Source organism: Paroedura picta, chromosome 4 (genome assembly GCF_049243985.1).
Source record: "Paroedura picta isolate Pp20150507F chromosome 4, Ppicta_v3.0, whole genome shotgun sequence".
In the NCBI taxonomy this organism is placed as follows: domain Eukaryota; kingdom Metazoa; phylum Chordata; class Lepidosauria; order Squamata; family Gekkonidae; genus Paroedura; species Paroedura picta.
The window spans coordinates 127,293,448-127,321,087 of record NC_135372.1 but is presented as its reverse complement, the minus strand read 5'-3'; the positions used below and the strand labels follow the sequence as shown (position 1 = coordinate 127,321,087).

Below are 27,640 nucleotides of genomic sequence, written 5' to 3'. Positions count from 1 at the left end.
CCACAACCTCCCACACAACACATATGACAACCCCATGCCCTTACAGACTGGACAACTCCTCCCCTTCCTCTTCCCACTGCCAAGCTCTAGCGCCCATTGTATTCTTGGAGACAATGGGCTTTGCCCCTAGTATTAATAATAAGTCCTCAAGTCCTTAATATGGACACCCCAGGTCCATCAAGTGTACTGTCTTAGCAGGAATTTGTGCCTGGCACCTAATTCTCAGCGGTGTCTGGGCCTGATTCAAATTGGGATGGACTAAGGAAGGTGCAGGGTGGTAAGGCAGCAGAAATGCTGTCTGAAGCTGTCTGCCCATGAGGCTGGGAGTTCAATCCCAGCAGCCGGCTCAAGGTTGACTCAGCCTTCCATCCTTCGGAGGTCGGTAAAATGAGTATCCAGCTTGCTGGGGGGGGGGGGGGTAAACGGTAATGACTGGGGAAGGTACTGACAAACCACCCCATATTGAGTCTGCCATGAAAACGCTAGAGGGTGTCACCCCAAGGGTCAGACATGACCCAGAGCTTGCACAGGGGATACCTTTACCTTTTTCAGGAAGGTAGGTTTTCACACATGGCTTTTTGCTACCCTAAGGAATCTCAAAGCAGCATACGATCCCCTTCCCTTCCCCACAACAGGCACCTTGTGAGATAGGTGGGTCTGAGAGAGTTCTGAGAGAACTGTAACTAGCTCAAGGACACCCAGCAGACTTGATCTAGAAGAGCAGGGAATCAAACCGAGCTCTCCAGCTTCACCCTGCCACACTGGCTCTCTGGGACCATAGCACAAAGGGGGGAAAGGGGCTTAAACGTTTTCCCAGGCCCTTATCCTGATCTGAAACTGCTTTGGGGAGCTCTAAGGGAAACTGGGGAAGGCACTGGCAAACCACCCCGTATTGAGTCTGCCATGAAAACGCTAGAGGGCGTCACCCCAAGGGTCAGACATGTCTCGAATACTGGCAGTGGCTCGTGGGAATTGTAGTCCATGGACATCTGGAGGGCCGCAGTTTGACTACCCCTGCCTTTACCTTTAAGGGAGGGGAAACTTCCCCCCACACAGCACGATCCAAATTGGGATTGTGCATGGCTGGGAATCCTATTCCGGGCACGGATCTGGCAGAGCATCCCTGCTCGGCTGGTCCCGGACTTTTATCCCTTGCTTATTAGCTGAAGAATACACTGAGGCAACGCGGTAGCTGGAAATCTGATAGTAGCTATCACCCACACCTCCACCCAAGCTCTCATTCATTCGTGTTAGTTGCTACCACAGGAAGGCTAATTGGGGTGAGTCACCACCGCAGGCTCGTAATTAAGGCTGCCGTCCTTAAAAACAGTTTCCCGGGAAGGAGCTCCGTGGACTAAAACGACGCTTACTTTGGAGTAGCCCTGCCAAGGATCCCACAGCCGAGGGCCTTTGTATGAATGGCTATAAGACAAGACTGGTGGCTTCTGAAGGGCTAGGAGCCCGGGGATCACGTCCTGCCTCTGCGTCTCCCTTGCCAGCACCAGCCCTTTGCACGAGGTTACTCGGAAGTCAGCCTTTACTCACAGGGAAGCGCGTCTTGCTCTACTCCCGCGCAGGCTTTTCTCGGCCATGCGATTCTGGGTCATGCGCTGGTTTCGCTTCCCTTCGCCGTCGCGCTAAACCCCGGCGAGCCGCCGAACCCGTTTCAAAACGAAGCCGGGAGCGGCTCCCACCCTCCGCCTCGACCCGGCCCTCCCGAGCGGCTCCTTTCCCCCACCGGGGTTCTTGCACCGGAAAACCAATCTTGCCCCGCCTCCTCCTCCCCCCCCCCCCCGTTCTCTTTTCGCTTTCCTTTCCTGCGCCCGCCCGCCCCGCCTGCTCCCGGGGCCATTGATCCTCCTCGCCGCCGCCTCTCCCTTCCCGCGTTGCGGTGACGTGGGCGGCAGGGAGGCCGGGCTCGCAGCGACAGCGGCGCAAGATGGCGGCCACCACGGGCTCGGGTGAGCGGGGGGCCGGGGAGCCCGGGCAGGCCGGCTTGCCTGGGCCAGGGGGGGGCCGCCGGGGAGGCGGAGGCCCGCTTGTCCCGGGCCCTGGCGGGGAGGCGCAGCGCCGGGCCCGCCGCCCGCTCCGGAGCCGGGGCTCGCCGGCTGGGTGTGTCGGGGCCCGAGGGGCGGCGGCCGAGGAGGCTCCTGTGGGGCTGGGAGGGGGGGGGTAAGGTTGGGGTTCTCCATGGGTCAGTCTGGCGGAGTGGGTGGCTCTCTCCCTTCTTTTCTCCCTCCTCGGGACTGGGGAGCACCTCATGGCGAGGCAATGGAGGGGAGACTCGGAAGGAGCCGTGTGGGCTAAGGGGGTGCGTGAGTTAGCTTGGCTGGATAGAGCTTCCCAGTCTAGGGGCACTGTATCCTTGGATACGTGCGGGGTGCATGTATGTGTGTGTGGGGCGGGTGGGGGTTAGCTCGGCTCATGCAAACACCATGTCGGTTAGCCAGGCTGGCTCAGATGCCTGGAAGGAAGGCTGGTTTTGGTTTTCTGAACGGGACTTCCCTAGCTGAACGTAGAGCACCCCTAAAGCCTTGGCGATGGAGGGCAGAGGGAATGACACAGATGGGTGGAATGGCACCTCCAGATAGGGAAGTGGTGTATGTCTGAATAAATGGTTGGAGAGCATAGGTGGGAACAGGAGATACATTAGCCAGTGAGCCACATTTATTTATTATATTCTTATTTCTAGGGGCCAGGCCTATTGCATTCAGGAAAACAATGGGCGCTAGGTCAGGGTGGGGTGGAAGAACTCTGTGGACGGCCTCTCCCCACCTCCCCACCTCCGGGACCTGGAAAGGCTGGAGGCCCCCAGGAAGGGAACTCACCGGCAGGGGCAGCTCTCATGCAGCAGGGATCTGTAACCTCAGATAGGGAAGTGGAAGGTGTAGGGGGTGGTCAGTAGTTGGCTGGCTGGACAGAAGGCAGTTGGCTGGCTGCTGGACAGACAGGCAAGCCGGTGGGAGGAGGAGGCACTCGGGGGTGGGACAACCACCCTGAGTGGCACTTAAGCCATGAGACACACTCCTCCTTCAAGGCCTTCCCAGAAATATATTATGTGGAACATATGCTGCCCTCCCCTGTGGTTTGCATGGAACTTGAAGGAACATGGAACAATACAATATAACTCAGGACCAATGAGTAACAGGGAGGACCAAGAGAACTATGTTTAACAGCATAAGCATATAAACAGTCCCATGGCTGATCAGCTCAGGATCTTTGCTTCTTGGGGAGGGATCTGGGAGCCCAGTAAGATGTTGTCTCTATAGCTTTGCATGCGTTCTGAAGGGAGTGTTGGGTGGTCAGTATATGGGAACGGATATGTATTGGAGCTAGATTAGTTATGAAAAACTTCCATGTTCAGAGGCGGATATTAAGGGAAGGCATTGTTGATTATGCCTTGTATATTTCCAGTTGGCATTTGACTGCCTGCTGTTGGATGCAGACTTCTGTGCTAGATACCTTTTAATCTGATCCTGGAGGGTTTTCTTTCTTTTCAAACTAAGGTATGTTGAGGAAGGTTTGGAGTGAAATGGTTTCTTGGAAAGGGATGTGGGGAAGGGTTGGGATAGGGAGCTGGATATGGTTTCATGGAGGATTGGGCTGGATTTCTTTGTAGTTTAGCTGTTGTGTGTGTTGTTTTTTTGACAGGATGTGGCACTGTAGCCTAGTTACAATTTCCAGAAATTAGGTACCCATGGTGGTTAACAGACTGAATGATGACGAGTAGATATGTTCAGATTTGACCCTTTCTGGAAGTCTGCTGTTGAATAATGTAGGCTTCTGATTCTCAGCTACAGCACCCTCCCCCACCCCCCCCCCCACGCCAGCTTGTACTGTGGTTTTGCTGTATTGCTTTACAGGGCTAGTGTGAAAATTAGTCAGGTAATGTGTTGAAAAAAGCCAACAATTTTGTCCCAGTTCACCACCTACCCCAGTGCAGTTTGGTTTCCGGAAGGCACTAGACTGCAGGAGTAGCCAAACTGTGGTTCTCCAGATGTCCATGGAGTATAGTTACCATGAGTTCTTGCCAGCCATGGACATCTGGAGAGTCACAGTTTGGGCACTCCTGTGCGAAGAGTGTTTGGTGAGCTTAAATGTCCACAGCAGAGGAGAAAGGACATGAGAGCGTAATGGTACAGGGTTTTTTTGTTTGTTTGTTTGCTGTAGGATAGTTCTGAACATGTAAAGACATGTATCTAACATTGAGTCAGACCACTGCTCTTTGTAGCACAACATTGTCAATTCTGATACGTAATGGCTGTTCACGAGGTCTTTCTCAGCACCTGCCACCTGATCTTTTCACCAAGGATGCTAGGGGACTGGATCTAGGACCACTTAAAGAGCAGGTCCTGTGTCTTCAGGTTTTTTGTCACCCTTCTCTGAATTCTGGGTTTCTACAAGGAGTGGGTAGGGAACAGGGGCACAAGAGAATCCTACCAGAATTTAGTTGGAAGGGAATAATGCCATCCATTTCTGGTCCCTTTCCTGTCTGTAGGCAGCTGGATCTGAGATGTGTGAATTCAGGTGCCTCTGGTGCTGTAATTTAGAGCATTTCCCCCCAGTAAAATTGGATTAATAGCGAATAATAGTGATGCAATTTGTTGGATAGCTGTGAGAGTGAATCCAGCAACTGTGGGAGTGATTTACAGCAACGAGGTCTTGTAGGATTTTCCTTTAAACATGGGGGTAGAAAAACATGGGGAATGCAGCAGGATTTCCTGCGCTGGAATTTTCTCTTGAGTGTTCACTTACAGGCAGATGGTTTGTATAAGCTTGTTGATTGTTTAAGATGCTGGATTATCTCAGTTGTGGTCTTCAGTAGTAAACTGTACCTTAGAAGAGTATTTCTAAAAGAGCTCAGGTAAGAAGAAGTACTAACATCCTGAAAACAGCATTGCAGAATAAAGGTAAAGGTATCCCCTGTGCAAGCACCGAGTCATGTCTGACCCTTGGGGTGACGCCCTCTAGCGTTTTCATGGCAGACTCAATACGGAGTGGTTTGCCAGTGCCTTCCCCAGTCATGACCGTTTACCCCCCAGCAAGCTGGGTACTCATTTTACCGACCTCGGAAGGATGGAAGGCTGAGTCAACCTTCATTGCAGAATATAAGGTGTTAAATACCACATGGAAGAGATGCAAGCCATGTCCTAGAATAGAAGTCTGGGATGGGCCATCTGTAAAAGAGGAAACTTAAATTTAATTCTCAGAGTGGAAATTATGCTTCATGTAGAGATATAGAATACTCAGAGGCACAAGAGAATCCTACCAGAATATAGTTGAAAGGGAATAACTTTGTCATTCAATTATGGACCTTTCATTTTGGGGTATTGATTATTTGTACAGCAAGAATTAAAATGCAGGTGACATTGGTTGTGATTTGAAGGGCTTCCTTTGGCAATTGGAATTCTGGATAGAAACAGGGATCACAACATTTTAAAAATGCTGATGCCAACACTTTCTTGCCCAGTGCAGCCAAAGCACACGGGAGGCTGATTTGGCTCATTTTTACTGACCTGCAGAGAGCCTGGAATTATCCCGTGTAATACATTTTCATGCTTAAAGTAGAGTTCTGTCTCCATCAGTGAAGTATGCTGGCTGCAGCACATTTCTCTGATGGAATATATCTTATTTATCCTTCACTCTAATCCTTAAGATAACTTTTAATTCCTTTTAAAAGTCACTTGGGAGGTCATCAGCTGATAAAATGCCAAAGTGGCCTTACCTTAATTGTCACTGATGCAGTAATCAACATGTCTCATAGGGTTTTCTGACACATATTCACATCCTCCTGTATTTTTTACCCGTTGGATATAATCAAGGCTTTTTAGATTATTGGACAAAATCTGACAAAAAACTGCTCTAGATTGGTGGGATATTTATCAAATTCAGCTTCCCCTCCTTGAAGCACTCAGCGGTGTATTTAGATGCTCTTCTTTTAAAAATGACTTTATATCAGAGAAAATAATACATAAAGTTGTACATTATGCATGCCATTTATATCCCAATATATTCCATGAAGAATGTCCAGTTCAGGGGTAGTCAACCTGTGGTCCTCCAGATGTTCATGCACTACAATTCCCATGAGCCCCTGCCAGCAAATGCTGGCAGGGGCTCATGGAAATTGTAGTCCATGAACATTTGAAGGACCACAGGTTGGACTACCCCTGGGTTAGATTGTTCTTTCCTTTTCCTTTATAAGAGGTTGGCCATTTTAATAATGTTGTCTTCCACAATTGTCTGTACCATTCCAATCAAACATGGTGAAGCTGTAGACTCAAATTTTGTAGTAGTGTACATTCTTCTAGCTGCTGTTGAGTTGTAACTAGTTCTATATTTCCTTGTCCCACACATTAAAAAAGCAGGTGGTACTTGCCCCCCTTTAATCCTCATGACAGCCCTTTGAGGTAGGCTGAACTGAGAGTGTGAGACTGGCCCAAGGTTACCCGGTGAGTTTCTGATCTTGGATCCAAATCTGATGCTTGAAGCTCCTGATAACAAAGTCTTCTATCTGTATTTCCAGGGCAATTAATTTGGTTGAGCAAAATAGCTTTTGACAAGCCCGCTGATAAAATGCCTGCACTCAGTATGACAGTGATACCTTCTGTGAAAAAAAACCCCTGTGTATGACTGACTAAAGCACTTTGAATCTCCAAACAGTACTCAAATTCTACTTTGCTCTTCTGTACCAGGATTTCCTACGTTGCTTGGTTACAATGGAACTGCGAAATTGGTTTTACTTTCACATTCTTTTTTAAAACATTAGAACAGAGGCAAATTTGAACACAAGTTTAAATACATGATGCACAGGAAATAATTTTTGCATAAGGAAATGAAAAGCAGTCCTTGACTTGTAACTCTGCTCTTCCCTTTAGGGTTTCAAAAGAGAAGTAGGGTTCACAACAGTCTATAAAATGGCAGCTGATTGTTTAATTTCATTTTAGGCTTGTATTTGCTGGAAGTCCCTTCTGTTTTTTTTTTTTTTTTTTTACAAACACCCATTTTTCACCAGTCATAATTGAAGCATTGGCACGCTAGTGCTTTTCACTGTATCAGATTTGTATTGGTCACATTATTGAAAAATAGAAATAAGGAATATATAGTAACAGAGTGCAAACCCCACTAGTCCTGGTTCGGATTCACCATATACAATGCAAAAAAGAAAAAGATATCAACAGAGAATTTGTTTGTGTGTGTATGTGCTTCAGGACCCTATTGCTTTAAAATTTTCTTAGGCAGACATTCCAATTTTGAGATGTTTTTCCTGCAGTTGCCATTTTCCAAGGCAGCAGCTATCGTCATTTCAGTATTGACTAAACTGGCGTTAGCTGGCAAGGGCTCATGGGAATTGTAGTCCATGGACATCTGGAGGGCCACAGTTTGACTACCCCTGGACTAAACCTTTGCCACAGAAGGTGAGCATGTACCTCAGCAATAGCTCCACTGCACCTGTATCATAATATTACAACATGCTTTGCACAATGCTTGATTGCCCAGTTTGCATGGTTTATGCGATGATCAGCTTCCTCATTATTGCTCCTGATTTCCTTAACCCCAGTCCTCTGCAGTAGCTGCAAAGAAGGCAGAGCACACAGCGCTGGGACTGTAGGGTTAGCAAATATCTCTCCTGAACTCCTGTTCCAATGAGCACATTCTGGACCTCGTCTCAGAAGAAAACCGACCTGCAGCAGTGTGCCTGCCAAATGAATCCTCACCAGTCCAAAGAAGTACACGTGCCTGCTATTGAAATTGGGTTGTCATTGATGACAAGGGTATTATTGCAGTACTATACTTGAGTAATAAGAGAGATTTTGTTCCAAGGATAGATTCAAGTGGGGAGAAGTGTTGGTCTGAAGTAGCACAACAGAAATGGAGTCCAATAGCACCTGGACTGCCCTAGTTTTCACTCATCCCAAGCAGGCCACGTCTTGGAATCCGATTTGTATCTGTTTTTTTGTTCAGTGGATGAATCCCGAGACACTAGCTGGACTTCCTCAGGACCCCTGGCAGAGCTCTCTGCAGATGGGCAGATGAATCAGGACAGCTGGCAGGGAGGCCGTGCCAGGCTCTCCCTGGAAAAGTGTGTAGCTCTGTGCAATTTTCTTGCAGATGTCTGGGTTGCCAAACTTGACAATGCACTAGGCAGGGGGCTGGCCCCAAAGGGCCCTTAGAGGCAACTTCCAGAGTTGCATGAGAGCCCAAACTCTGTTCCCCTGGCCAGAACAAATAAGGAGGCAGAAGATGGGCAAGAGAGCCCACTGGGATGTCTAGGCCATTCGGATCCCTGGCATACCTGCACTTATGCAGTTCGTCCTGGAGTCGTTTTGCTGGGTTCTCCAGCTCTTCCATCTGCATGAGATACGAAGTCATTTCCCAGGGGGATGTGCTCCCCCCCGCTTCCTTTCTTTTCACTGGGCTGTTAAAGGTGGGCGGCTACCATCCCACCCATGCTCTGCGCAAGGTGGGGGTGGGAGCTTGCCACCCCCTACGTAGGTGTAGCTTTTTTACAAACGGGACATCAGGGGTTGGGGCTACTGCTGCAGGCCCTCGCCACTTCCGACTTGTGGCTGCTGCTCGGTCCAAAGCAGGCCCTGCAAGGGAAGACTTGGAACGCCACAGCTACAGTTCACTGGGCTTCTGGTTTAGATTCACCGGCTCGGATGCCCAACCCAAAAAGTCTGTGAAGGGGGGCGGGATTGCCTGCGTTCAATGGTTGGCTACCCCCCCCCCCAAAAAACCCCACAACATTCTTAGTTCATGTTTCCCCTTTGGCAACGAGACTCGATCCTTGGCCTGAAGGAGAAGGGACCTCCTATGTTCCAAGGATGTTGTTATTGTTCGGAATCAGTAATGGATGAACAAGCTGAAACAAAGTCCTGATGAGACAGAGGTTCTCAGGGTTAGTAGCATGGCAGACCACGGACTTCAGATCTCTCTTGTCTTAGATGGGGCTATATTCCCCTTGAAGAGTCAGGTTCAATACCTAGGACTGCTGCTTGACACAGCAGTCGTCTTAGAAAACCAGGTGGCTGCAGTGCTCTGAAGAGCTTCTGTCCACTTTCGGGTGGTGTGTCAGCCATATCCGTTTCTGCATTGGCCAGATCCAGCCATGTTAACCCATGCTTTAGTTACATCTTGATTGGGAAATTGCCATAAGCTGTACTTAGGACTGCTCTTGAAGAGTGCTTCGGCTAGTGCTGGATACGGCTGCTACATCAGCCTTTCTCAACCTTTTTGCCATCAAGAAACCCCTTAAACATTCTTCAGGCTTTGAGAAACCCCAGAAGTTGCGTGATCATTCAGAACATGGTTGGGAGAGGCCTTCCTGACTGTCCAGTCAACCAGAGAAGCTCATCTGATGGACACATGACAGAGGGTATTTTTGGTATCAACCCCATGATTATGGAACGACTTCCCCAGGGAGGTGTGCCTGGCCACCTCGTGTTTGATCTTTAGGAAGCAGTTTATTTAGAAGAAGAAGAGTTGGTTCTTATATGCCGCTTTTCCCTACCCGAAGGAGGCTCAAAGCGGCTTACAGACGCCTTCCCATTCCTCTCCCCACAACAGACACCCTGTGGAGTGGGTGAGGCTGAGAGAGCCCTGATATTCCTGCTCGGTCAGAACAGTTTTATCAGTGCCGTGGCGAGCCCAAGGTCACCCAGCTGACTGCATGTGGGGGAGTGCAGAATCGAACCCGGCATGCCAGATTAGAAGTCCACACTCCTAACCACTACACCAAACTGGCTTTAGAACTGTGTTGAGTTAAATCAATCCTAAACTATGATTTTAAATTTTGGTTTGTTTTTCTAATGTAATGTTATTTTATTTTATTTGTTTGTTTGTTTATCACATTTATATACCACCCTCCCCGAAGGCTCAGGGCGGTTTACATGGAACTGAAGAAACTATACAGAAAACATTATATATAACTAATTAAAACATTAATATTATTAACTGATAGTAACAAGTAACTGTATAACATTTAACAATAATAATACAATGTATTTTATTAATATTTATTCTATTTATTTGTTAAATTTCTTAGCCGCCACTCCCACAAGCCTCATGGCGGGTTGCAGTGTGTGTTAAAATCCCATAAAACCAACCCCTAAAAGCACAATACAATAACAATAGGCAATAAAATAAACAAGAACAGCGGCGACTAAACCTAATTCCCGCTCCCAGGGTAGGCAGAAGTGGAGGGCTGATAGTACCCGGCCATCAACTAGAAGTTGCCTTGAGCTCTGTAAGGAAGAAACACAGCTTATATTTTAAATTAAATAATAAATTAATGGTATTATTTAAGGCAGCAGAATAAATAATGTTCCGTATTTTTAAGCCTCTTGCTGCATTTTGTCCCAATATCACAAACAACGGGAAAAGTTTCTCTAGATCAGTGGTTCTCAACCATTTGGGGTTGCCTGGCTCCGTCCACGGGGTCCCCAGGTTGATGGATGTTGCGGTGGCCGCAGGCAGAGGCAGGTGGCAGTAGCCGGAAGTGGGCAGAGGTGAGCGAAGGTAGCCACAGTCAGCAGAGCCATGGCCCTGGCTGCGTCCACTCTGCTACCTGATTGTAGTGCGGCTGCACATGCGCTTGTATGCACCACCCCCACCACCGCTGCCGCAGTTGGGGTCACGGTGGGGCAAAGGTTGAGAACCGCTGCTCTAGAGTGATCATCCCCCAGATATTACAAACATAAAAAAATAAAACTTTGCTTTGTTTTCACAATAAAAGAAATAGTACATTCAGTTTCATTGATCCCCGAAGCATACAGCTTGACACCAACATCAGCTCCTTACAAGAATGTGAAAAAGTCCACCATCTTGAAAAATGGCTGCCTCCACGACAAATATAGTAGAGTATTTGGCTTTGTTGATCTCAAATACATGTACTTTGACAGCAAAATGATTATCCCCTGTGGATTTTAGATATTGAACTATCATGGCTGCCATCTTGGAAAATGGCAGCTATAGGAAAAAGTCCCAAAATTAGAATGTCTGCACAAGAAAATTTGAGAAGAATCGGTTCTTATACTCTGCTTTTCACTGCCCAAAGGAGTCTCAAACCAGCTTACAATTGCCTTCCCACCCACTCGTCACAACAGACACCTGTGAGGTTAGCACTATTAAGGCTGTGGCAAGCAGCTGGCTGCATGTGGAGGAGCAGGGAATCAAACCCGGCTCGTCAGGTTAGAAACCGCTGCTGCTGGCCACTACACCAACCAATAGTGTCCAGAAATACACCCAGACAAATTCTTTATACATATCTTGGGAGGAACGGGGGAAAAGATATGACTACACCCGACTTGTTCCTACCACCAAGCCCCTCCAATTTGGGGGTGGGGTTTAAAGACTACTACCAGAAAGTAATGTAAAAGAAGAAATGGGAGGAAAAAGAAAATGGGGGTTCAAGTGGGAGATAAAGGGGTAATCGCACTAGCTGAGAAAAGAAGGCTGAATGTTTCTTTTAAAAGATAGATGGGAGAACCCCTGACACTTTTGCATTTATATGGCAAGATTTTCCTCTTGAGTCCTAAGTACTTGCACTAGCATGTCTATTGGTGCTACTGGTGTTACACTATCACAGGGCCAGCTGAATGTTCCACATATCCTGCCTCTGTGCTGGTGTTCCAGTTGGTGCATTCTCTCAAGCTCTTACTTGACATTACAGGAAATTCTTGGATTGGTCTGTTTGTATAAAATTCAATGGTCATGTGGGGCCGTGGCCTTTCATCCTGTGGAGCCTACATGCCCTTAATCCTCTGCAGCTGCTGACTTTGCAGTTTACAGTTGGCTGGAGGAGCAAGGCAAAATTACTTTCCTTCTGTCCCCCCCCCCCTCCCTCCATGGCTCTGAGGTTCTTCACTGAAAGAGACTGAAGGGAAATGTACTTCCTGCCTGTCAAGATCCAGTTTGGGTGAGTGGCTTCCACATGGTAGAACGGCAGTGTGGTAAGCCAGAACTTGTCAGCTCCTGCACACTCACATGATATTGTTAAGCAGCTGTGACGGGCCTGCCAAGATGCATTGAATGAGTCTCTTTTTCAGTAAGCGAGAAAACAAGGTGTGCATACACGTCGTTGTGATTTTAAAGGGGAAAAGAGCATTGCTTGGTTCCATGCCTTCCTCGCTGGTGTGCTGAATTTGACCGGGGGTGAAGAAAAGCTACCTGAACTACCTTCCATGAGGCCAGAGCTGGTGGAACGGCACATCCCTATGTTGACTATGCTAGATGAATCTTTTACAAGCCTACGATTTGAAAGTAAGTAATCAAAACTGATAAACACAGCAGATGGGGACTGCAGCAAAGAAATTAAAAGACGCTTGCTCCTGGGGAGGAAAGCTATAGCAAATCTAGACAGCATCCTAAAAAGCAGAGACATCACCCTGCCAACAAAAGTGCGTCTAGTCAGGGCTATGGTCTTCCCAGTTGCAATGTATGGCTGCGAAAGTTGGACCATAAGGAAGGCCGAGCGTCAAAGAATTGAGGCTTTTGAACTCTGGTGCTGGAGAAGACTCTTGCGAGTTCCTTGGACTGCGAGGTGAACAAACCGGTCAGTTCTAGAGGAGATCAGCCCTGACTGCTCCTTAGAAGGCCAGATCCTGAAGATGAAACTCAAATACTTTGGCCACCTCAAGAGAAGGAAGGACTCCCTGGAGAAGAGCCTATTGCTGGGAGCGATTGAGGGCAAAAGAAGAAGGGGACGACAGAGATTGAGGTGGCTGGATGGAGTCACTGAAGCAGTTGGTGCAAACTTTAAATATGGACTCCGGGGAATGGCAGAGGACAGGAAGGCCTGGAGGATCATTGTCCATGGGGTCACGATGGGTCAGACACGACTTCACACCTAACAACAAAAAATCAAAACAACCATAAATGTCGTGTTTCTGGCCCTACAACTAAGGTTTCGGCACTTACTAATGAGTTTTGAAGTAACTTGGAAGTTGGCTGTGCTGTTGCTTTTCGTACTTTTTCTTTTTGCAGGTCTCCATATTACTCAAATATAATAAGGTTGAGTAGAATAAGGGACTGGGAAGAAGTTAATGCTTCATAAGATGGAAAGCGGTGTGATAACAGCCGTAGTAAGATGTCATCTGAACATGAAGCAGGGGTCTGGCAGTTTGAGATCCTCTTGAGCATGCAGGGTCCTGAACCTGGAACTTTAAATATGCAGAACATGTGCTCTGAACTGAGCAATGTCTGCTGAGCCATGGACCTTTGGCATGCGCACATTTGCAAGGGAGAGGGGGAGTCACTGTTGTTGTCTGCTAGTTGGATTCCCCTTCTGCCTGCAGCGACTAGTTGAGAAGTCACCAACACCCTACCTCTGTGACAGATTTGGTAAAAATTGCTCCTTTTTTACCCACTCACTTATACAGCAAGTTAGGGACACCCTTAATACAGCAGCTTTAAGCAAGGTGACAATACTTTTTTGTGACGCTGTGCAAATACTGCTGGGGGTCATTGTGCTGAAATAATTAGCCCAGACTTGCTCTGAGGGTTGATTTGCAAAGGCTAAATGTGCTTTCAAGGGGAATTTAAATCATTACGGAACATACAAATGGAACGGACACATTCATCCATTGGCTGTATTTGGTTGTGACACAGTCTACTGATGTAACAGAATTGATTTCCTGTCATGTAAGGAGATCATAGTCTGATAAAGAGTGCTTGCACTCGAAAGCTCGCGCCCTGAATAAATCTTTGTTGGTCTTAAATGTGCTACTAGACTCTGATTTCATTGTGCTACTTCAGAACAACATGGCTACCCTTTTGAATCTGATCTTAAGGAAGTGGATATATGTTTGATTTGTCCTGTACATTGAAAGCTGACAAAGTTAGAGCTCAGCTTTAAAAAGGCTGAAGACTACAGCTCTGTGAAGGTAGCCCAAGATGTTCAATAGAATTAGTTTGAAAAGAATGAAAATAAATAAAGTCTAATAATAAACATCCAGAAAACCATGCAATGCACCCCCTGCCAAAAACAAACAAACAAAAAAAAAAAAACAGGAGGAAATTAATAGCATCCAGTCAGAATAATTGATAAAATTAAGGGAAATGCTATAATCTGAGCTTTACAAACTTTCATAAAGTAATTTCAGAATCTTTTTATAGTGTGAAACAAAGTGGTGTTGACTGTATTGGGAAACTGCGGTGTTTGCAAAGTAGTTAGGCCATGGATTGAATGTGAGAAATAAACGTGTTCAGTCTTAACTGATGGATGATTCCTATATTTTGTGCTGGAGAGGGTGAAAGTTGTGGGAAGCTGCTTTGCAAGTGAGATCTGAAGACCATGGCAAATCTAGAAGTGAATCCCACTTCAAAAAATTTCACATGTGAAAATGGCTTGGGGGGTGGGGGGAGGACACAACATAGTTTGGACTCTCCTTGGGAACACATGTTGAGTCTGGGGAAATAATAATATAATTTGGCTCCAAGATTTCTTCCATTGCTGAAAAACTTAGCGGAAGGCAGCTACTTGGTCCAGAATCAGCCAATCCGTGTTCTGGGGAGTCCACAAGCAGAGCATGACGGAGATAACGAAATGGGATTTACACATTCCCAGGGAGGATCGCTGATTATCTGCTGCTACTAGGAGCAAACAAGGAATTGATGTTGCAAACAAATACAAATCTGTGGCACAATCAAATTTTGTTGTGCCACTTCGGATGTTGTGCCATAAATCTAGGTTAGTCTATGATGCGTGCTTCAGACCAAGTATCCAGTTCAGTATTTGTTGGTTGAATTATTGCACAGCCAGTGTGTTCCTTGTGCTGGTAGCTAACAATATATGGTGCAGGAAGGGAAAGTCACATCATGGTATCATGTTATTCGTTCTATTAAACTCAAACTTACGAGGAAGAAGCATGGGGGGGGGGGGTGGCTGCACCAAAGAGATAAAGAAATATAAATGGGAAAGCGGCAGGTGGTGAAGGATTGTTGGCAAAAGCCGCTGGTGATTCTTAGTTGTGCTACTGTAGAAGCTCCTGCTATGGGTGGAATCACAGAACGTGGAGGGAAAGCTGGAAAGCCAGATTTTTGGATCACAGCTTTGACCGTCCAAATTTCAGCTGTTATAAACTCTGGTATGAAAGTGTAATGCTGTTGGATTTGTCACTGCCTTGAATCCCACCTAGATTTCTAGAGCCATAGGTGGGGATCTTTTGCCAGTTCCTCTCTTCCTGCAGCTCCTTCAAAATGCTTCGACTATGGGTTGGGATCCCTCCGGAATAACTTGGGGGTATCAAAGCTCCATGCTGGATGGCGGGAATCAGTGAAATTCACCTTCCCTCCTTTCAGCACAAATCTAGGCACAGCACGGGTAGGTAAAATGGTTTGGCTTTCTTTTTTTTTCTTACACCAAGACCAGTAAGGACAGGACCACGGTATTAAGTTGTAGGCAGTAAGCAATTAAATGCCAAAGTTCCCTGCTTATTTTTCCATTGTAATATTAGGTTTAACTCTGTTTCTGGTTGGCAAGATGCCAACGTAGATACAGCGTAGATGACAGCTTTTGTTGTATTTGGGGCTTTTCATTGTATTTGGGGCTTTTCAGCCAGGAATGCCCTAAACAGCTTGTAGTGATTTACAGGGTTGATGCAAATAAAGGATGCTTGGGAGAGCTGTTCTTAGTGGGGTCTCATTCCAATCCGTATCCAGTGAAAGGTGTGAGGCTGCTGCCCTTTCTTCCTTTTACTTGCATTTATCTTCTTTTGCCAGCATTTGTTGTTTCCTGATAGTCTAATCTAGTAAAGCAGAACCTCGTTCTAGCTTTCTGCATGTTGAGCTCACTGTCACTGCCGTATTGATTGACCTGGTCTCATGTTTAGTCTCTTGCTCACACAGCCACCGCTTCCATCAAAGGCAAGTTGACGGCCTCCTGTCTCATTTTCAGGCCTGTGCATGTTTGTTTTGCTTGTAAGTACACTTAGAACCAAATTTTCTTCTCCTGGGCACTCTGTGCCCTGTTAAAAAGACTTAGCAGGTTGGTTGTCTTTTAGATTTCAGTGCTGCTGTTTTGGAAAGTGTAATGTTCTACATCATTTTTCGCAGTGTTTTCCAAACTTCACTGAGATGAGTGTTCACGGGGGGGGGGGGGGGGAGGAATAAATTGGATAATTGTACTATTGGGACTACCATACTCCTTGACCCAGGGTTTCCCAACCAGTGTCCCAAGCACTGTACACTGAGAACTCCTCAGATGTACCACAGCATGGGGGGGGGGGGATTTCAAGATGGTAGCTGCACAGAGCTTCTTACCCTGTAGCTGGGGTAAGTTGCCCCAGGGGGTCTTCTGTTGGGCATGAGGGGTGTCTTGAGTGGGGGGAGGCAGGCACTGTTTTGGGGTAGTGGATGAATTCCATGCTTTGTGCGGATCTTTATTTGTGATACCAAGTGTAACTGCTAAATACAATTGAATGCCCATCTTTTGCAGGAGGAAACTTGAGATGCAAATGGGTTAGCCTCTAACAGTGTGGCGTCTTCTTTCTCTTTGACTTTATGCTAATTAAAATAGCTGTACATTGATATTAGAGAAGCAAAGAAGGGGAAAGAATACCAATAGAATTGTAACAGCAATTCCGAAAGCCGCCATCCAGATTGCATGCCTTGTCCCCAAAAGCTTCTAATGCCTCTTTCTTCTTCTTTTTTTAAGGAGTAAAAGTTCCTCGTAATTTTCGACTGTTGGAAGAACTTGAAGAAGGCCAGAAAGGAGTAGGTGATGGCACGGTTAGCTGGGGTCTTGAAGATGACGAAGATATGACACTTACAAGATGGACAGGCATGATAATTGGGCCTCCAAGAGTAAGCATCACTAAAGATATACCAAAAAAACCCCGATTTCCCCATAAAGTGCATTTTTTGGGATAGATTTCTGTTGTTCTGGTTTGCTAGTCTTTTTTGCTTGCAGTTTTCTGCTCCAGAACGGTCATACCAAATGAACTGTAGAATGTGGGATGTAAAAGTGTATTCCAAAGGCCTCTCTAAACGGACCTAACCCCTAAGCAGAGCCCACCAGTTACCGAATGGGGGCAATTTTGCATACTGTTAAACTTGTATGTGAGTTGAAGATGACCCATCCTTTTTAAACAGCCCTTCCCCCAACATTTTTAATTTTCTTGTTTTGGAGTTAATGCAATCTTTTCCCATAGATTTTTTTTTAAATTTGGGATGTAAATTCCACAGTTTTCCTTCAGGACTGGCTTTCATTTTGCTGTAATTGGTACTTAATGCTGTGGTGCAGTGACTAAGCATGAGTAACGGAATTATATGAAGATATTTCCAGCTTTGTGGTGCTTGGAGCTAAAGACTGAAGGAGAAGGTCAACTGTAAAAATTCAGAAAGCACCTCATTTCTCATGTTAGAATTGGTTGCAGTCTAGTCTGCCTTCTGCTGTCCAGATGAGCTGCTTATTCATTGCCCATATGGGAATTGTATGCTAAGTCAACTAGGTTTGTGGGAGAGATATGGAGTAGACACAACTCAGTGCCTCTGGAACTCAGTAACTTATATTGAAGAACTCAGTGCCCATCTAAAGTTGTTTCCCAACTTGTGCGTTGGGACTCAAAAATGGACCAGCCCTCCCTAATGGCTCCATCTGCCTTTTCCATGGTTCATTTCTTCCTCCTCCCCTCGTCCTTTGCACCCAGAATGAGGGCGGAAGCTTTGTAGTGACTGGTAACTTCCTTAGAGGAGCTGAAAGGAAAGGGGTAAGAAGGCTAGAGAATTATCAGGAGCTGTTGAGCATGTGGAGAAGCAAGAGAAGGAAAGGAAGAGTCTGAGTGGATTTTGCCTCGGTGGTGTCCCTTCAGCAGGCGGCTGACCTCTTGCCCAGCTCCTTCCAGTGCCTCACTGCCCTCTGCCTGGAATGGGAGATGTGCTATATTAAGCTTCTCACCAATAACCCCTTTGCCTCCATCTGCCATCTTCACGTTTCCTCCGCCTGCTGCACCTCCTCAGATTTAGCTGTGCCCCAGCTAGCAGAAACTGAGTAGATGAGAAAAAGGCACCCACCTTCAGGTACTTGATCTCAGTGGGCACCTGGTGAATTCTTCACTCAGAAGAGAAGACCCTTTGCTGTAATTCCTTTCCCCCAATGAGTGACATGGATCCAGGTGGGTAGCCAAGTTTATCTAAAGTCACAGAACAGAGTTTGAGTCCGATGACACGTTTAAGGCCAACAAACTTTTATTGAAGGTGTAAGGTCTCATGTGCTTGTGCTTTGAATAGATTTTGCTTGTTCTTAATGTCATTGTTAATTTGGACAGACTTGTTTGGTCACTGTAATGGAGGCACAGCACTGATAAAGCTGTTCTGACCGAGCAGTAATATCAGGGCTCTCTCAGCCTCACCCACCCCACAGGGTGTCTGTTGTGGGGAGAGGAAGCCCCTTCGGGTAGAGAAAAGCAGCATATAAGAACCAACTCTTCTTCAGTAATATCAGGGCTCTCTCAGCCTCACCCGCCTCACAGGGTGTCTGTTGTGGGGAGAGGAAAGGGAAGGCAAGCCACTTTGAGACCCCTTCGGGTAGAGAAAAGCGGCATATAAGAACCAACTCTTCTTCTTCTTCAGTAATATCCGGGCTCTCTCAGCCTCACCCGCCTCACAGGGTGTCTGTTGTGGGGTGAGGAAAGGGAAGGCGACTGTAAGCCACTTTGAGACCCCTTCGGGTAGAGAAAAGCAGCATATAAGAACCAACTCTTCTTCAGTAATATCAGGGCTCTCTCAGCCTCACCCGCCTCACAGGGTGTCTGTTGTGGGGAGAGGAAAGGGAAGGCAACTGTAAGCCACTTTGAGACCCCTTCGGGTAGAGAAAAGCAGCATATAAGAACCAACTCTTCTTCAGTAATATCAGGGCTCTCTCAGCCTCACCCGCCTCACAGGGTGTCTGTTGTGGGGAGAGGAAAGGGAAGGCAACTGTAAGCCACTTTGAGACCCCTTCGGGTAGAGAAAAGCAGCATATAAGAACCAACTCTTCTTCTTCTTCTACCTTCCATATGAGCTTGGGTTCTGCTGTTTGAATAGGCTGCTTGGCTTGTGGAAGAAAGGCTTGGCAGTTCCCCTCTGCTCCCCCTAGAGGCGGAGGACTTGCATTTCTAGGGAGAAACGAAAGAAAACCCGAGATGCTGTTGAGCCCCAGCAAAAATGGACCCAAGTCTGGATTGTGTTGGTGGTGTGCTGATTTGCAGCTCTTCCCTCCTGGCACCGGTACAGTCCTCCCAATGCTTTCTTCCCTTGAGTGACCTGATCATTTCAAAAACGAACCAGACAATCTTAGGAGTGCTTGTCCAGGGTGTGTGTATGTGTGGTAGGATGGGTAGTCAACCTGTGGTCCTCCAGATGTTCATGGACTACAATTCCCATGAGCCCCCTGCCAGCGTTTGCTCATGGGAATTGTAGTTCATGAACATCTGTAGGACCACAGGTTGACTACCCCTGTGGTAGGACATGTGTCAGTTCAGCCAAGGAAGGAGAAAAAGTGGCCAGTTGCTTAATTCAGACGCATGAGGGCTTCCAGCAGAGCTACCTGCATTGCCCGATCTCTATCTGTCACGAAGCTGTTCATTCCATGGCTCTCCTGTATGTGGGCCTCCTTCAGTGCAGAATCACCTGACCTTGATGTTCTTCTCTTCCAGACAATTTATGAAAACAGAATATACAGCCTTAAAATAGAATGTGGGCCTAAATATCCAGAAGCACCTCCATTTGTAAGATTTGTAACAAAAATTAATATGAATGGAGTAAATAGTTCTAATGGAGTGGTAAGTTTCTTCTGTCCTACTTAATACTAACATGATTTATATGATTTATATAAGAGTCATGCAGAGAAGGCTGTTTCTGTATGTGGATGTGTTATATTGGCCTTGACTTCCTTACTGCAGCATTGTTTGGGGGAATGTGCACGCAGAGAGACACTTTTCTCTTATTTTCTCCCACTTTGCCATTATCTTTCCCAAACCTGTTTTGTTTGTTTATTTCTTATACTTCTATCCCGCCCTCCCCTGAGGCTCGGGGATATACAAAACGCAGGGATATACACGACAATTCATAACATCAGCAGCATCAGAAACAACAACAGCAGTGGGTTCAATAACTTAATACAATAAGAATTACAACATTTCCCAACAACAATAACTTCTAACCATGCTTTTGTAGGCTTGGTTGGTTTGGGATCAGATTGTGAGGAGGGGTTTCTGGGTAGGAGCATGGGCAAATTGAATTTGGAAGCTGTATGGACGGGGACAGACACACTTTTTCAGGTCCTGCCCACATCAGTGTTGTTTTCCTTGCCTCAGGCCCTGCAGCAGCCGTTTTCCCTGCCTGCCGCAAAGAGCTTTAAGTGGGGCTTGAGTAATTGACAGCTTGCATGCCTTTCCCCTTATAGCTTCCCAACGACAAGGGCTAGAGACGAGAGCTAGCAGATTGTGCTAAGAGCTTGTGTAATGCTGTTGTGCTGTGAGTTACCATTTTTATTTTTAAGATCCCCCCCACCAAGGAAAGCAGTAACATGGTAACTCAAAGGGCTGAGAAAAAAGAAGTACAGGGAAAGTTGCTGTGCAGATGTTCTGCTGGCTGTGGGGGTGCCTCTGTCTGCACAGCTACAATGTGGAGAATCATTTAACATGTGGAAACAGCCTCATCTCTTCTTAGAGCTTTATGTTTTGAGCTTTTCTTTGAAAAGACCAAAAACCTTTCATGTACTATTCTGTTTGCATTAAAAGTGAGTGTCTTTGTGTTGAGGGCTGTCTGCTGACAAAACAGCTGTTTGAGGCTCCATCTGTCTGTTAAGCGATCCCTTTAAATCAGCACATTTTCCTAACTGCAGTACAGATGTCCGTTTGATCCGTGAGCTCGGTTTCTAAACCAGAGCTGCTCAAGATGGATACCCGTGTTCGTCTGTCTGTGGCAGCAGAAAAGAGCAAGAAGAGTCCAGCAGCAGCTTGAAAGACTTAACAACAATTGTGGCAAGGTATGAGCTTTTGTGAGTCACTGCTCACTTCTTCAGACTTACGGAAGCTCATACCCTTCCAGAAATGAGTTTATTCTTTACGGTGCTGTTGGACTCCTGTTCAGAGCCTTGCAGGATCAAAGGAAAGGCGACCTTAAGCGTTTATTACCGTAATTCATTAAAGGAAACCCAAACCATGGCTCTCAGCTTTCACCAAACCAAATAATTGACTTAAAAAAATTAGTTGTTTCATTTGCTGACTTAAAACTCATTCAGTAAGATTCCAAAAGAGCTGCTTTAAATTCTTTTTATTCTGCAAACAGCCAGAGGGTGCAAATTGTGCCTTCTTTGGATCTTGGCGTTGATGCTTTGCGTTTCTTCCGCTGTCTAAAGGGAAATCAGGATGCTGCTGGAGGTTAACAGGTTGTGGTTTTTTTGTGTTTGCTTTTAGGTGGATCCCCGAGCCATATCAGTCCTAGCGAAATGGCAGAATTCTTATAGTATCAAAGTGGTTCTGCAGGAGCTGCGGCGTCTAATGATGTCTAAAGAAAATATGAAACTCCCTCAACCACCGGAAGGACAATGTTACAGTAATTAATGAAAACAAACAGGGAAAAAAAAATCATGCCCCTTCATTCAATTTAAGCTCTTTTCATTTTCCACAGTAGTAAATTTTCTAGATGCATCTTGTAGACCTCCAAGTACTGGAAAGAAAGTTCCCATGCAAAGGAAAAAGCCTCTCTTGACATACTGTAAATGATACTAATTATTATTTCCCCCCCCCCCCATTTTGAAAATAAGTTGTGCTATAACAAATAATCCTGTCATGTGTTAACCACTGTCCACATAGTTGAACTTCTGGTATCAAGAGGGGGAAAAAAAAAAGTACTTAAACTGATTACCGTCAAAAGACTGGTGTGGCACATTGAACTCAACTGTGAAAAAAAAAAGAAGAAGAAGCATACGTCACACAATCACATTGCTGTGCGCTCGGCCTGGGTGTGTCTCTGTTCTCTCGGCCCCTTTACGCCCTCAGTCTTTCTCTGTCTCTCCTGTTTGCCATAGAGTTGGGTGCTCAGGGCTATTTATTAGAGTAGACACGAAGGGCCCAATCCGCAAGGAAGCTCCGCTGCTCCGGCTCCCCCTGGAGACAAGAACGGGGACTGCGGCCAAACCCCCCCCCCCCTTTTTTCATTCTAAAGGAGTTTGGGCAGGAGAGCTTCTCGAGAGGATTGTACCCAGAGGCTTCAGTTCCCGGTTCTGCACTGGGCTATGTACAGACTACTAACAGGTTGCAGTGGCCTCCTCACTCATCCCTTCCTTTGTGCAGGCTCTAGTCAAGGCTGAATGTCTCTAGGGGTGGGTGGCTTTTTTCCTTTTCTTTATAGTCTGCCCAATAAACTTGGGAAGCAAGGCCTTTTTTTCGTACGAAGACGTAGATTGTATTTCTACAACACCCCTTCCCTCATAGCTTGGTCCTTGTGGGATGAGAGTTCTTGACCCCTCTCGGGGGGGGGGGCACTTCCCATGCTTCCTCTCTCCCTTTCTGTCATAGCTGGGGTGCTGCTTTCTTTTGTCCCTTCTGCGATGCTTTTCTTTACACCCCTGGCCAAAAAAAGAGGTTTAAGTGGCTGGCGAAAGAGCCTGCTTGATTTGTTTTGTTGTTGTTGTTGTTTTAAGCTGTGGATTTAGTCTTCGCCCGCCTGGGGAAACAAGAGCGTCCAGGTAGTTTTTTTTTGTTTTGTTTTGATCTTTTGGCTCACAGGCATCCTCCCCTCCTTTGCCCTTCGGCTCTGCTTCCACGCCACCAAGCTGGCCGCGGCCGGTGCTACTAGACAGGCTTTTGATACGGTGAAAAGATCGCTCGAGCTTGCTAAGCTGGCCAAAATGTGACAGGGATTTTAAAACGTAGACACCTGCAGCAAACCCTCCAGTTCCTTTTCCTCTCCATGCCCTCAGCCAAAGGTCAGTTCCATCGCCATCGAAAGCCGTGTAAACGGCTCGTCTCTCTGTGCATGTAAAACTTCTGGCCCTGTAACAGACAAATCGACTTGATGGAAAAGAGACTTTTGCCGCAGCACACTGGAGAGATGAGAACGCCTTCTTAAAGAGCAGGACGGCAACGTCACCCGTAGTGGGGTTAGGGACCTCGTCCGGCAACTCTTCCTGGAAAATCACTTCCTTTTCGGACTTCTTGTTTTGGACCATTGATTGCTGAAACGTGGATGCAAGCTTAAAATGCGAACAATCTAGCGTGTCCTCTTTTAAGTTTGATGGGGGGAGGGGGGGAATTCAGTGTTTGTGTAAAAAAAAAAATTTAAAAAGTCACATTTAAAAGTAGCAGCTATCCAGTCAATGAATAATTGATGTCTCCATTAACTCTTTTGAGGAAGATATTAGTTGTAAGGGTTTAACATCCTCTGTAATTAAAAAAAAATTAACAGTATTCCATAAGCAGCCTTTTTATTGTATCAGACCATTGCCTGATTTTAATATAATAAAAAAAAAGTGTGCATTCATATTACTGTGCTGTCACTGCATTTGATGCTTAGAGGTGGCCATATCTGTGGAGGTTACGCATACAGAAATTTCCTCTGCCCACTGGTTTATACCTTATTCGGAGAAGAGATGTCATTTTACTCCCTGCCAGCCTGGTTTGATTCTGCGTCCTGACAAATATTTCCAGGTTTTTATTTGGAACAAGGAAAGTGTTCCTGAGATTTTGCGTGGATCCTGAAGGAACATTGGATGCCGATTGTGGGCCATGCCCTCATCTGACTCAGTTCCCCTTGTGCCAATCGATCCCAAGGATGTTCTAAATACAATACAGTTAAATAGGAGCAAGCCACACAAAAACCTTTTTACAGCCTGGAAATGCGTTTATGACAAGTGGTTTATATGCTCATTGTGAGGCATGATACGCCTCCATAACACTTCCAACTTGGGAACTTCCTCTGGCTTTGTAGGCAGGGATTCCTCTCTGCAAGCACCGGGTCATGTCTGACCCTTGGGGTGACGCCCTCCAGCGTTTTCATGGCAGACTCAATACGGGGTGGTTTGCCAGTGCCTTCCCCAGTCATTACCGTTTACCCCCCCCCCCCAGCAAGCTGGGTACTCATTTTACTGACCTCGGAAGGATGGCTGAGTCAACCTTGAGCCAGCTGCTGGGATTGAACTGCCAGCCTCATGGGCAGAGCCTTCAGACTGCATGTCTGCTGCCTTACCACTCTCCGCCACAAGAGGCAGGTATTCCTAGACAACTTAATTTGATCATTTCTGCACGGCTAATAGTAAAGTGTTTGTTTTGAGGATGCATATTGTGTTAGATGCCAAAGGAAAATTAAGAAATGTGGACTGAGTGTTCCGAGTTTTTAGTGGCGTCCTTGAACTGTAGCTGGGAAGTCATTGCAGTTGCCAAAGCTGGAAGCTCCTGGGATTGCACTTGCATGTGATAGGAAGGCTTTCTACAAACATTCCAACCCTGAAGTTAATGGTGGTGATTTGATTTTCGTATCCTGAGATGGTGCAATGATCCATAATAGTGTCCAACCATGCTGTTCTGGAGGCCAGGATTGGTCCGAATTTGGTTTATTTCTGCTGCAGACCTCCACTCTCCCTGGTACTTCCCTGGGATTCAGCTGACTTTAGGAAGCAGGATTGGGGAATTGAGAATCTCAGTGGGTGGGTGGTTGGAAAATCCTGCTCCATGAAGTCCACCATTCATTGGTTACTCATCAGTAATAGGCAATTGTGGTAGAACTCGCTTAGGTATAGAGAGCCAGCTTGGTGTAGTTGGTTAAAAGTGTTGGCCTCTAATCCGGAGAGCCAGGTTTGATTTGAGCTCTCAACCTCACCCTGTCTTACAGGGCTGTGGGAAGTGAGCCGCTTTGAATCTTTTTCAGATAGTGAAAAGTAGGGTATAAAAACCAACTCCTATGTGCCTCTCAGGATTTTGTGCTGTCAATGTGGTTGAATATTCTGATGTATTTTTATGGAAGTAGGTGGGCCTGTCAACATCCTTGTAACAAAGCACTTCACCAGTAGAGGGTGCTAATGAGCTTTGCAGGAAATGCATTGGAACCCGCCAGCGTCCTCATTCCTTTCCATGAACTACCTGCATAGTTTTCTGATCTAAATAGTTCATCGTTTTGACATAGCCATCAAGCCTTAGGTTGGAGGTGGGGAAGACTCCTGTTTAAAAGACGTGCAGTGAGGAAATTCTGGTTTGGCAAACAGAGCAAACTTGTGCGTTCGTCTAGCCATTGATTCCAAATTAAAAGCTTGCCTTTGAGAATTGTCATACTGCCTGTTATCCTTATCAGGCATCCCACATGCCCATTGATCCGTTTGGAGTGTGTGTTGAGTGTTACTCACTGAAGACCAGAGCAGGGATCTATTATACGGCTTCTCTCTCCAAGTGCCTCGCAGGCTTCCTGACCTGACCAAGAATAACCTATGGCAGGGACAGCCAAACTGTGGATCCCCAGATGTCCATGGACTACAATTACTATGCTGGCAGGGGCTCATGGTCATTGTAGTCCATGGGCAGCTGGAGAGCCACAATTTGGCCACCCTGACCAGTGACATGATCTTGGAAGGTCTTGAGGTCGTCAGTCCTTGATGCTAAGGCTCTCTTGTCTTCTTCAGAATTAAAAAAGGGGAGCAGTGACTGGCAAGTACTCATTCCCTGCCACAAACTTTAAGGCGCTGCTAGACTCTTGCAAGGCTTGGACTGCAAGGCAAACAAACCGGTCAGTCCTAGAGGAGATCAGCCCTGCCTGCTCCTTAGAAGGCCAGATCCTGAAGATGAAACTCAAATACTTTGGCCACCTCATGAGAAGGAAGGACTCCCTGGAGAAGAGCCTAATGCTGGGAGCGATTGAGGGAAAAAGAAGAAGGGGACGACAGAGAATGAGGTGGCTGGATGGAGTCACTGAAGCAGTCGGTGCAAACCTAAATGGACTCCAGGGAATGGTAGAGGACAGGAAGGCCTGGAGGATCATTGTCAATTGGGTCACGATGGGTCAGACATGACTTGGCAACTAACAACAATAACAAGACTCTTGCTCTGCTAGTGAATCTAAGCACAGTTTAAAAGTCCTTTGCAAGACTTCTCCTGTACTGACAAGGAGCTCATACTTTGCTGCTGTCCCCGAGCTTGTTCCTTTTGGGGTGGGGGGTGGGGAGAGGAGTCACAGCTTAAGATGGAGACATCAGACACAGGTTGCTGCAACTTTACATGTGAAGCATTTAACTACTGACGTGCCAAGTTGAAATGTAAAGTGTCTATATTTAAGGCATCCTCTACCCCCTGTAGCATTTGCATGGACGGATGGATTTCCACCACAAATGCCCAAAGAAGTTTGCTGGGTGCTTGGAGAAGTATGAGGAGCTGCTTGCATGCCTCAGTTTCTACCCTGCATGGATGGTAAAGATTAGCTGCAAGTCTAGTTGTTTGGTCTCATTGGGAGAATGGGATGTACTGCCTTGCATCTTGGTTATCTGGTAGCAAGATGGAGCTATGAGAACTTCCTGGTTGGGTAGCCATGTTGGTCTGAAGCACCAGGACAAAGTTTGAATCCGGTGGCACCTTTAACAACAACAGAAGTTTTATTCAAATTTTAAGCTTTTTTGGGCATGCACTCTTCGTCAAAACTTTTAAGACCCAGTCTCATACAAGGTACAAGTTTTGGTGTGCATGCAGTCTTCGTCAGAAGTGTGCATGCCCACAAAGACTCATATCTTCAACACAAGGTATTCCTTGGCCCCAGAGAGTCATGCCTGGCCTCAACTCGGGCCAGGGCTTTTTCAGTTCTGGCTCCAACCTGGTGGAATGAGCTCCTGGAAGAGCTGAGGGCCTTGATGGAGCTGTCTCAGGTCTTCGGTTGGTGGTAGGAGTAGGTACAACTGGCCAACCATCTTGCGGACCCCCCCCCCCACACACACACACACCCTGTGGTAATTGGCTGCAGATAGGGGAGGAATGGGAATTATGCCGCTTATTGAGTTTTATGTTATTCAGGGGGTTGATTGGTTTTATAGGGGGGTTATCTGTTTTATATATGAGCCTCTTGTGGTGCAGAGTGGTAAGGCAGCTGACATGCAGTCTGAAGCTCTGCCCATGAGGCTGGGAGTTCGATCCCAGCAGCCGGCTCAAGGTTGACTCAGCCATCCATCCTTCCGAGGTCGGTAAAATGAATACCCAGCTTTCTGGGGGTAAACGGTAATGACTGGGGAAGGCACTGGCAAACCACCCCGTATTGAATCTGCCAAGAAAACGCTAGAGGGCATCACCCCAAGGGTCAGACATGACTCGGTGCTTGCACAGGGGATACCTTTACCATTTAACTTTATCTGTTTTATGTAACCCACCATGAAGCCACGGAGAGTGGTGGGATATAAATCAAAATAATAAATAACTTTGTTGGTCTTAAAGGTGCCACAGGACTCAAACTTGGTTCTGTAAAAATCTTAACATTGGGACCCTGTAACCTCCGAGTGAGATTCATATCTGAGTTTGGGTTTCCTGGGTCCAGGTGTGGCACACACCCGCTACTGTGTCATTACTGCCTGTTCAGCGCATGCGCACAAATGTTGAGTTAACGAAATGGGGAGCTCCGCCTGCAAAGCAGGGAGAAGCACGCACCGTTTGCAGCAGTAACTGATGCTTCAGGATCAACTGTGGTAGAGCCG

At 46.5% G+C, this 27,640-nt stretch overlaps 1 protein-coding gene across 1 annotated transcript; it reads left to right on the top strand.

The window, feature by feature from the left end:
- The first annotated feature begins 1,802 nt into the window (after window positions 1-1,802).
- UBE2V1 (ubiquitin conjugating enzyme E2 V1) lies at window positions 1,803-23,466 on the top strand. The gene is made up of 4 exons (XM_077335603.1): window positions 1,803-1,961; window positions 16,655-16,803; window positions 19,635-19,760; window positions 21,399-23,466. Exons 1-4 carry the CDS (start codon window positions 1,940-1,942, stop codon window positions 21,543-21,545), a joined length of 444 nt encoding a protein of 147 aa, XP_077191718.1. The 5' UTR covers window positions 1,803-1,939; the 3' UTR covers window positions 21,546-23,466.
- Window positions 23,467-27,640: the final 4,174 nt, after the last annotated feature.